Here is an 11,362-nt window from a genome sequence, read left to right on the forward strand (position 1 = left end):
TCCATCTCCTTGAACTACTAGAATGTAGAAAAATTAAATGGAAACTTGGTGAAGGCTACTCATTTCTTCTTTGAAATTGATCATACATTGTCAAGTAATCCAATGGTGATCAAGGAATCATTATTCTCTTGGAAAATTGTTTTTCATAAAATGATCAACATGTGTAATCTTCTTTATGGCCATATGTCCATTTGAAAGACCCACACCAAGTTCTTAGCCATTTTCTCATATAAGAACTACTTGCACATGACTATCATCAATGTTTAACCTTTAATTGATATCAATTACAAATGAAAACATGGTTTCTCCTAGAAAATCCTTTAGTATACAATCAACTATGATAATGCTTAACAATCTAAAATATTTTAGACACGTTATTCATGGACTCTAGTAAATGGATTCTTGATTTTGTATACATGAATCATCCAACATTCTTTTCTTATCTTTAAAAAAAAATATCGATTCACTTTACTCAATGTGATTAATCCAGAGGAATTACTTGAAAATGTTATGCATCGTAGAAGCTTGAACTCATAATTTTTTTATTTAAAAATCTTAACTCATTTCAAAAAGGCTTTTTCTGACTATTTTATGTAGGTTTTGCCTAACTATTTTATGTTTCGTAGTTTTGGTAGAATTTGGTTAAATAATTCATCATCACATTTTTTTTTTTAGTTTGATTTTGAATATATAAATGGGTTTAGTGTCATGATTTTTTTATGTATTGAAAACTCAAAATGTATAAAGTTCACAGATCAAACTTGTAATTTCAACAGTTTGCTACCAAATTTCTAGCAAATTTGATTAAAAAAAAAAGAAAAACTAGTTTCAAGAGATCACATTTCTAACAAATTTGATTAAAAAGAAACTAGTTAAACCACTGCATTTTTTTTATACAATGGGAAATTTATCATACCTCAGTTTTCAAAATGGAAATGAGGAAAACCATCATTGGTTGTTATTTGCTAATGCACGTTGACTCATCAACATCATTAAAGGAAAACCACACTTTCACTCCTGCCAAATGCCACTAAGTCTTGGATCATAAGGAAAACAAAATCTCCATCACACAAAGTTGGATGAATGGGTTGAAATAGGGGTGCCAGAAAAGAAAAATGCTTCATATATTTGTCGTAGCCTAATGAAAGCCAAGCCTTGGCTATGTGGCAACTTATGTTAGGAGGTTGGATGCAATGATAAGATTTCTATTGGCTTAGATGCAATTAAAGGCATGTCAAGGATCACACCGTCTCTGTTCCTATTATTCTATTTCTTAATGGTTGTGGTCTTTATTCCTTAACTCATATTGGAGGTCATCGAGACTCTATCCTATCTTCCACTAATTGGTCGTGCCTTGTGATCTTGCACTCCCAGTGGAGTTTGAAGCAGAATGGGAACAATATCATTACAAGCTATGTCAAGCTAGGATTAAGTTGAATGTGCATGATGATAGGCTTACATGGGATGGTTTAGGGCATAATGGAAACATCTTGGCTAATGAATCATACTCATACATCGCACATACTTGGGGTGATTTAGGGCATAATGGGAACATCTTGGCTAATGAATCATACTCATATATCGTAGATAAGAACATAGATGCTTACTGCTCTGATTTGTTGTCTAGAATGTGGAAATGGGTAGTGCCACTAAAATTGAAGTGTTTTACGTGTTTTATCATACATAACAGAATTCTCACTTGGGAGAATCTCTCAAAGAGGGGATCTTAGGGTTTGGGGATTTGTCCTTTGTGTGATGCGGCGAGTGAAGAGTGAAGAGGTGGTGCATCTATTTTTGTGTTTCCCTTTTGCGCTCAATATATGGGGTGAGGTTTCTAAATTCTTTAAGATTAACGAGGAGGTGGAAAGGTTTTCCATTGAAACATGTCTCATTAAATTGACGAAAGGTAAAAAAGAATATAGAAATTATTTGTTGTATATTCTTTGGGGTATATGGAACTGCATAAATGCCTGTATATTCGAGAATATTGCCCCTGATGTGAGGATAACTAGTTTGAAGATATTGGCCTTTTTTCAAGAGACTGACGCATGGAGACCTAAGTTACATAGGAGGGTTTGTTGGTTCAAGGCTCTTGGGCAATCTTCTCCAATTGAATTCTTTGATGGGGCTTCGTCGGGTGGTGCATATGGATGTAGATCTTATATGGTGATTAGACCCTCCCAGACCTATCAATTCTTTTGGTCGGGGGTCTAGTACCAACAATAGAACATAGGTGCTAGCACTTTGGGGTGTATTGCCGTGTGTGTCATTGTTGGCTATATAAAGAGATAGAGATTGCAGGTGATTTGAAATTTGTTGTAGATTGGGCACAAGGTCGATCTTCTTTTGGAGTTCCATCTTTATTCCACTAGTTACAACAAATTAAAGACCTGATGAAATATTTCAAGAGCCTTTCCTTCTCCCATACTTATTGCGAGCAGAATTGGATGGCCATTATCCTTTCTAAAAGAAGAGCTACAGTCCAGCCAGGTTAGATCTGCTACAATTATCTTGTTGATGGCTTGGTCTACTATTCGGGGGAGTTGATCTTCTTAAAGAGGGGTTGGATTGATACTTTTTTGGAATGATAATTTCTTTTTCTTACTCACTTTCATAGCCTTTTTTGTATTTTTGGCAGCTTAACCTTTCCCTTTCTCGAAGATTCTTGCTTGGGGGTGAGGTATATTCTCTGCTGATATCTTGATTTGTCACTCGGTTTCCTATTCCTTAAGGCGAGTTGGTTTTTATTGAACACTGAAGAAAATTATTTTGACAGTTGGTGACCCTTTTTGCATTTGTTGGCAAGGCCCTTTAGAAGCTTTTTGTATTGACTCTTTTAGGAGATAATTGCTCTGTCCTTTTGAGTTGGTGCTTTGTGCTTGGCAAGCCATTTATGGAGTTATCCCCTTTAGTATTTTGGTTGCTTTCATACAATTTTTCATAGACATATTATGAACTTGTACATAACAGAAATTCGTATATATAACTATTTTTGTGTTTAATAAAAGAAATTGTTTAACAAAATCTTAACCAAGCAAAAGTAATTAATTTTATATATAAAACTATTTTTGTGTTTAATAAAAAAAAATTGTTTAACAAAATCTCAACCAAGCAAAAGCAGTTACAATATTTTAAAAAACCAAAATTTTATTCATGAAAAAAGAAATTGAAATTAAATCTTATTCATGAAAAAAAATTTGAAATTGAAACCATAAATGGACTTACAAGGCCACTACCGATGGAATCGTTTGAAAAGGAAGGGCATAAAAGTTAGTACACGCAATCAGCGCTGCCATTTGGCGGGAATTGTGTTTAGTATTCACATATGCATTAAATAGACAGCCACGCAGACAGTTGAGAAGAAATGTTTTCGACTTTCACAGAGTGATCACGCAGAGGAAAAAAAACCGAGAAATCGTATCTGGAGAACACTTTCAATTTCTTTAGAAGCAGGCAACAATTTATTCGAATCCTCCTCCTTTCAATCTACTGTTAGATCGCCGGATTACTTTTTTAAAAATGGGTGTAACTGTGGACAAATTTCGTTATGGCAAATGGAGAGGTTGGATAGCGCTAGTCGGCGTGCTCTTGAGTTTATTGCCTCTTATATCTGCTCAACCAGGTATGTACTAATTATGGAACCTAAGTTCACAGTTGCCGGGAATGTTGTAGTGTTTCTGTTGTGTTTACCTTTCAGAATCGTCATTTGATTTCTTGATGCTTTATAATACTGATGGAATTTCTGGTCGAATTGTCATTTGATATCTTCTTCTTGTTTTGAATCGTTACATTTGGATGACAAGATATTATTTGATTAAGAAATTTCTGGTCGTGTGGAAGGTTTTTTAAGTATCGATTGCGGAGGCAAAACAAATCAAAGTGGACAAGGAAATATAAGATGGGTCACTGATGCTAACTACATAGACGTGGGTCAAACAGCAGACATCAGGGACGCCTATGATTACAGTGACGGTTCCTACTTGGATACTTTACGGTTTTTTCCAAAGCCTCTCAAAAAGTCTTGCTATCAGTTGCCTGTGACCCCTAATGTGCCTTACCTCTTAAGATTATGGTTTATGTTTGGAAATTACAGTGGAGCCCAACAATTCCCAAGCTTTGCTTTCTCTATTGAGACAACTGGTATGTTGGCTATAGGAAATGTAACGATCTCAAAGCGAGATATACCACTTTACAAAGAAAGAATATTGGTTAGTTCTGGCACAGTGCTGTACATCTGTTTGATCAGAACCTCGGAAGCTGATGATCCCTTTATCTCTGCTATCGAATTGAGATCCCTCGAACCAGGCATGTATGAACAGGCTAAGCCAGGAACAATGTTGATTTCAGTATGGAGATATGATGTCGGTGGAAGTTTTATGCTCAGGTGAGTTTACTTCAGAAATATAGGTAACAAGTATTGGTTATGATATTTTTTTAATGGAAATCTAAGATTCATATTTTAATGCCTTTGTATGTGTAATAAAACAGGTATCCTGAAGACAAGTTCGATCGGATCTGGAAATATAGCTCAGATTTAATTGTTTCTAATTCTATTTCTCTACGGTTTGTAACTTGTGATGACCCCATTTCAACAAACAATACCAAGGAACTTCCTCCACCTGCTGTGATGCAAACGGCGGCAGTTATCATGGATAATGGTTTTAAATTCACTGTAGGACCGACCAATGGTCACAAATTATTACTGCTGTTATATTTTGCAGAGATCGAGAAGCTAAATATGTCTGAACATAGATCCTTTTCCGTGAGAATAAATGGTCAAAATCGGTCTGAAGCCATTACTTCTCTGAGCAATTATTCTACCCTGGAGCGAACATTCATATCCAACCAAGCAGAGGACTTCAACTTTGCCTTGGTGAGCACTAGTGATGCTACCAGTGGTCCCATAATCAACGCTTTTGAGACTTACAAAATAGTTGACACCCAACCGGCAACATATGCACAAGATCGTAAGTTACCTTCCTAATGTTTTGAGACTGGAATTGTTGATATTATGATCCAATTTCTAACCAAGTATCTTTTACAATGCAGTAAAAGCTCTTGAGGCTATCAAAAGCAGGTTTGGCATAAAAGATTGGATTTCTGATCCTTGCTTTTTGATCCAGTGGAATGGAATTGTGTGTGAAAGCAGTAGTTACCCCATAAGGATTTCAGAAATGTGAGTTTAATTCTTGGATTTGTTGATAGTTGAAATCATAAAACTGATGAGATTTATGAGTGAAATTTTATGTTTACAAAAAGGGTTTTGTTACCAGTAATTTGTCAGGAAATAAACTTACAGGATTGGTGCCTGACGATATTGGTCAGTTGACGGCATTAGTTAAAGTGTAAGAAAAAACTGACCTGTTTTAGCTAAAATGTAATCCAAATTTGAAGATTCTTGATTAGGTTTTTGAATGGGAGCATAGTTTATGCTTGGATATTATATCATATAATACTATTCAGCATTTACTCATTTGTTTTGAAATTAGCAGGTCGCTTGACAATAATCATTTAATAGGGCAATTGCCAAATTTATCCAGTTTGACGATGTTGGAGAGATTGTAAGTTCCTTTTCTACATTCAATTCTTAGCATGTCTGTTTTTTTTCAACATTCAATTTTCAGTTTGTGAGCATATGCATTTTCATAGAACTAAAATTTACTCTGCTAAATTTGTAGATATCTGCAAAACAACAACCTCAGCGGTCCTCTTCCGTCCTGGCTATGCGACCTGAAAAACCTAAAAGAATTGTCTGTCTTCCTCTTTCGTCCACCTCTACTTTTGTTGTTGTTGTTGTCATAATTATTGTCTAATTAAATGGAATTAATTAATAAATACACCATTACTTACTTTCACAGGAATATAGAGAATAATAATTTCAGTGGTGCAATACCTGTCCAACTTCTCAATGGATCATTGAAATTTAGGTAATCATATTCTATTTTATACTCTTTATGTTTTGACATAAATCTCATTTGAGGTTCATAATTATTTTTTCATAATGATGAATCCAGTTCAGATTCTGGTTTGTTTTACTCGACAAATTTATGGAAAATGTCAATCTTTGGTCTGTTGCAGTTACTGTGGAAACCCCTACCTACCTATGCATAAGGGGAAATGCACTCTGCATACAACAAAGAAGAATAAATTAAAGGTTATCCTGGGAATAACACTGGGCGGAATATTATTCATCGCTTTAGCGTTGATTGTAGTTATTGTTGTGTATTGGAACAAATTCAGGAGAAATAAACAGGGTGTTGCCAACAAAAGAAGTGAACTGGGAATGGAACCAAGATCTTACTTGTACCAAGGTTAGTAAATACTATCATATTGCAAATATTATAATATGATGCATAGTGGTAGTCTTCCCTGTAAATGAAACTATCTTACATTGGCTTAAAATGATTTTTTGTGCTTTGACTCTCAGTAACTTTATTTTCCCTTAATGGATTGCAGACTACTCAATGGTTATGGTGCCAAATTCAACAAAATCCCGTGCCTTCACTCTAGATGAGATGATAGCGGCCACACAAAGCTTTAGTCAGGAGATCGGACGAGGGGGATTTGGATCGGTGTTTTTGGGCAAATTGCCCCAAGGAAAATACATAGCCGTCAAAGTGCTGTCACAGTTCTCCCAACAAGGAGTTCAAGAGTTCTTGAATGAGGTGATTCTCAGATATATCTTCAATTATATAATACGGTTCATTGGAATGATCTAACAAGGGTCAATTTCGGTCCAATGTAACATTTTCTAACCACATAGTTTTTGGCTCTACTCATGAGTAGTGTATACATTGTAAAATTCATGTCAGTGATTTTATTGGGGGAACAGGTTGATCTTCTTTCCAGAATCCATCATAGGAACTTGGTATCTTTACTGGGCTATTGTAACGAATCAAGAGAAATTATGCTTATCTACGAGTACATGTCAGAAGGGTCTTTAACGGATCATCTTTCTGGTAAATTATATTTTCCTCACCTCTGCCCTTAACCCGATTTACCTGATTGTAAATATGAGATATGTTTATTTGAATCACTGGAATAGCTCAGAATTATGTTTATTTAAGTTGCTTACTGGTCATAGAATAGATGATAGGTATCTCAGAATTATGTTTATTTAAGTTGCTTACTGGTCATAGAATAGATGATAGGTATATTGTTAAGGTATTTTATGATGTGAAGATCACCCCTTCATAGAATAGATGATAGGTATATTGTTAAGGTACTTTATGTTGTGAAGATCACCCCTTCAAAATGAAGGGTAAAAATTTAGTTGATGTGGTAGACAAAAATCTAGCTGATATGGTTCAAGCGGGATACCATCCCAAGCCTGATGCCATCCCATAATTTTAATAGCTTAAATACCCTGTGTCACTGTTTCTGAAACCAAAAGTTAAACCTGCTCTTACAAAAAAAAATGTTTATTTAAATCAATATAATAGTTACCATAACCAACAAGCATTTACTTCTCTGATTTTCTCTTACAGGTCCTAATGCACATCATTCCAAACTAAATTGGAGAGCCAGACTCAAAATAACTTTAGATGCCGCTCAAGGTAACTCCCTCTTAATTACTTTGGATGTGCATGAAAACTTTTATCATCTAAATTTAGTATCGATTACAGTAAATATAGGAGTAAATTTTTATCCGTAACCACATATCTCACGTTACTCACTTGTGGTTTCTACTCAAGGACTGGAATACCTGCACGTTGGTTGCACCCCCAAAATAATTCACAGGGATATTAAGACCGCCAACATCTTGTTAGACAGCGATTTGAATGGAAAACTAGGCGATTTCGGTCTTTCCAAGATGACAACTGATGGGGAGGCTACTCATATTACCACTGCCGTAAAAGGAACAGCAGGATACCTGGATCCAGAGTATGTCAGACATAATAACTTGCAAGTCATTACTAAAAGCAGAGATAATTTCATCTTGCTTTTCCATGGTACTTATCAACTTTTTTGCTTTTCCATGGTACTTATCAACTTTTTTGTGGGGACACTTGAAAGGTATTTCAACACTCAAATGTTGACGGAGAAGAGTGATGTGTATAGTTTTGGAGTGGTTTTGCTGGAGATCATATGTGGTAGACAACCCATCGATCTAAAACTACCTGCAGAAGAACTGAACATCGTTAGATGGGTAAGTATTCTCCTCTGTAAAGATGGTTGCCATCGAAAAAATATTTAAAGGCAGTAACAATAGAATATGTTGTTGACTTATGGTGCATCTTCGGCAAGATTAACCATATTTTTGGGCATATTTTATAGGTGAAGCCGTATGTAGTGGAGAATGATAATCCTAGCAGAATATCAGAAATCATTGACAAGAGGTTGGGTGGAGATTACGACATGACATCTATCACTAGTGTTGCCAAAGTAGCGATGAGATGTGTTCACGCTGAACCGTGGTCTAGGCCGAACGTGAGTGAGATAGTGGCAGAGCTGAAAGAGGCTATCAAACATGAGGATCATCGTGCTTCTGTTTCAATTTCAGAGGAAGCTGGTATTCAAAGTAGCGATTTGTCGTCAGGGCCGGTCTCATTATCCGTGGATTCAACCGCACACGGAGGAATGGAGTGGAGTGACGATCACAACTCCAATATTTCTCAATTGGGAAGGTAAGTTGGCACTCTGCTGATATGGATTGAAGGGAGGTTGGCAAAGGAGTCAAACCGACAGGCCCTCGTGATGGCATGGATTACATTAATTATTGTTTAAGCGTCGCCTGAGAGATAGCTGTTTACATTTATGTCACGCGCATTTGACATAATTGTGTCGCATGCATCTAAAAAGAAATGGTGAAATTTAATATTCTTTATATCCTGAAGTCGTGGGACTTTTGCGTCTCAGCGCTGAAAAAAACGCAAATTGTAACCGTCTCGTCAAATCTTGGGGTGGTATGTGGGTGTGTATACACCATCCTACATTATGATGAATAAAATCCGAAAATGTATATACATTTTTTCTTAAAAGTATATAGTGTTACACAGCATGTCTAAAATTAATCTTTATCTAATAGGTATTATGTATTTTCAGTTTTTCATATTAGTTTTGAGAATTTATCACATTAATTTTTTAACAAATTAATAATTTTCAGGGTTAAAAAGATTATATTACATTCATATGATGTATAGGAGATTTGAAGCATATTTGGAATCTCACAAAGTTTATAAAGTTTGTAATAATGGACATGTCCCGTCTCGACCCGGTGACCAATTTAACGTTTAACTTTATCGATATCAACGGAAAAATCATTAATCATGATTAACATAAGTATTTTTCACCATTTTCTATATTATAATCGATTAAATGGTACATCCACATCCAAGTTGGCCATCTCTCCTGTAATGATATAAAATCCCTTTTGAAAAAGTAATTTTGTTTTTAATAAGCACATCATGAGAAACATAAATCAGGATGATATTTTATAATCTTATTCATTAAAAAATTTCGTTCAGTTATTATGTTTTTTTAATTATTCCTTCTGTTTACTAAATTGTAACTAAATTAACATCTTTTTTAGTATAAAATTCCTTTTGAAAAAGTTATGTCGTTTTTAATAAGTACATCATGAAAAACATAAATAAGGATAATATTTTATAATCTTATTAGTTAAAAAATTCGTTCCGTTATTATGGTTTTGTTAATTATTCTTTCCATTTACTAAAATGTAATTAAATTAACATTTTTTTAGTCTTTGCTGTAAGGTATGGCTATAGTTATCTTTTTTTTGGGTAAATAAGTACTTATGGGGGATTTGAACTAGTGACCTATTGCAAGGAGTACCTTAATAGTGCACCTATTCACCATCAATCCAAAGCCCCATGGGCAGGCATGGCCATAGTAATCAAAATAGTGGACTTCAACATTTATTTACGCTGATTAGTATCACAAATAATTTGTTAGTTTTACGAAATAACCAAATTTTTTAATACGAATTGGTTTGATCATCTTATTTGGCCTCTTCTCGAGGCTAGAGGCTAAAAGCATAGGTTATATTCACCTTTTAACTTGACATTTGGAAATTTCGCTTCGTAGAGTAAACTAATGCTAATATTTGTTGAAAACATTAAATGTAGTTTCTCTAGGGGTTCGTAAACTAATGCTAACATTTGTTGAAAACATTAAATGTAGTTTTTCTAGCGGTTTGGATATACCTCTTGTTACATATGTCTTATAAACTTGTCGTTGGCTCTATGCATGGTCACCAATGTCGGGCCTCCCTTGTCAACTTACATGGCCACAATGATTGCTCCAAGAGGGGTCTCAATGACAATGAGGCCGAGGAAGTCGATGTTTACAAAGAAAAATGAGACGCTGAGCTACATGTTGAGCATTAGTGCCAAGCCTGTGAAGCTTCTCCCGAGAAATTTAGAAACAATATTTGGGCAACTGCTTTGAAGCGAAAAGATTCATGTTGTGCAAAGCCCACTGTTAACTCTTTTGCATGTATTACTTTTTTTTCAGCACGCCTCAAACTAACAGTCAGTGTCAACTCTTTTGCATGTATTACTTTTTTTTCAGCACGCCTCAAAATTACAGTTAATATCAACTCTTCTGCATGTATTATTTTTTTTTAAGCCTCTTAAGCTGCAAAAAATTCAAATTACTGGACCAACATGTAGGTCAAAGAATTTCTACCTGTGATATCTCTCATCTCTCTTTTTTTCAGGATATTAATTCACAACATATTGATTTCTAATTTTCTGCAGAATGATCAATTTTTCTATTTATAACTTTACATAACTATTCACAACAGGGGTAAGTATTGTAGTTGGCATTCAGAATACTATACAAATACGTCCCAAGGATGGGCGATAATTCTTGCAATTTGATGAACCTACACATTGATGCACTCATTTTTTCAATCATCTGTATAAAAGATGCATCACAATGCAAGGGTTTATTTGTATTATATCGTGTTTTAAAGCTACAGGTGAGATATATACAATCCACACCTCTGCATTTCGCAAATACTCGTAAATATCTTCAACATAAGTATTACACATTTGCAGGTCTGTGTGGTCTTTTTCTATGTCTGTGTGCTTCGAACAACTTTGTGAATTGGAGCTTTCCACCTGCTTTGCCTTTGAAGGTACGCCTGATGAGCGACCAAGTTAAAGACTGACAAAAAAAACAGATTTATCATATAGGCATCGCTACAAGGAGTTTTGAGTATATGTTTTGAAACTCATACTCTACCTTTTAATGATTGTTGCTCTACTAATTTTGTAGCAGGAGGCTTTTGACATTCCGAATGATTCGAACTATGATCAGTAAGAGGATTTGATTCTAGATGAATTTCATCTTTCACTGTTTTGGTTGAAGTTCTTGCCTCTTTCTTCTTGTTACA

The 11,362-nt window shown here is 35.1% G+C and overlaps 1 protein-coding gene across 1 annotated transcript; it reads left to right on the forward strand.

The window, feature by feature from the left end:
- The first annotated feature begins 3,364 nt into the window (after nt 1–3,364).
- LOC149189206 (putative LRR receptor-like serine/threonine-protein kinase At1g67720) lies at nt 3,365–8,949 on the forward strand. Its single transcript, XM_089411771.1, has 15 exons — nt 3,365–3,622; nt 3,841–4,384; nt 4,489–4,967; nt 5,050–5,176; nt 5,274–5,345; nt 5,493–5,561; nt 5,679–5,750; nt 5,859–5,927; nt 6,079–6,311; nt 6,457–6,665; nt 6,833–6,959; nt 7,488–7,556; nt 7,695–7,884; nt 8,017–8,149; nt 8,278–8,949. Exons 1-15 carry the CDS (start codon nt 3,520–3,522, stop codon nt 8,629–8,631), a joined length of 2,850 nt encoding a protein of 949 aa, XP_089267897.1. The 5' UTR covers nt 3,365–3,519; the 3' UTR covers nt 8,632–8,949.
- Nucleotides 8,950–11,362: the final 2,413 nt, after the last annotated feature.

The sequence above is a fragment of the Pinus tabuliformis genome, chromosome 3_1 (genome assembly GCF_031772625.1).
Source record: "Pinus tabuliformis cultivar Carrire ecotype Pingquan chromosome 3_1, CPIR1, whole genome shotgun sequence".
NCBI lineage: Eukaryota > Viridiplantae > Streptophyta > Pinopsida > Pinales > Pinaceae > Pinus > Pinus tabuliformis.

Coding starts and splice junctions, on each gene's coding strand:
- LOC149189206 (XM_089411771.1), top strand. CDS start 3,520: ATGGGTGTAACTGTGGACAAATTTCGTTATGGCAAATGGAGAGGTTGG. Junction 5,177..5,273: donor CCCATAAGGATTTCAGAAAT/GTGAGTTTAATT, acceptor TTTTGTTACCAG/TAATTTGTCAGGAAATAAAC. Junction 5,928..6,078: donor AATGGATCATTGAAATTTAG/GTAATCATATTC, acceptor GGTCTGTTGCAG/TTACTGTGGAAACCCCTACC.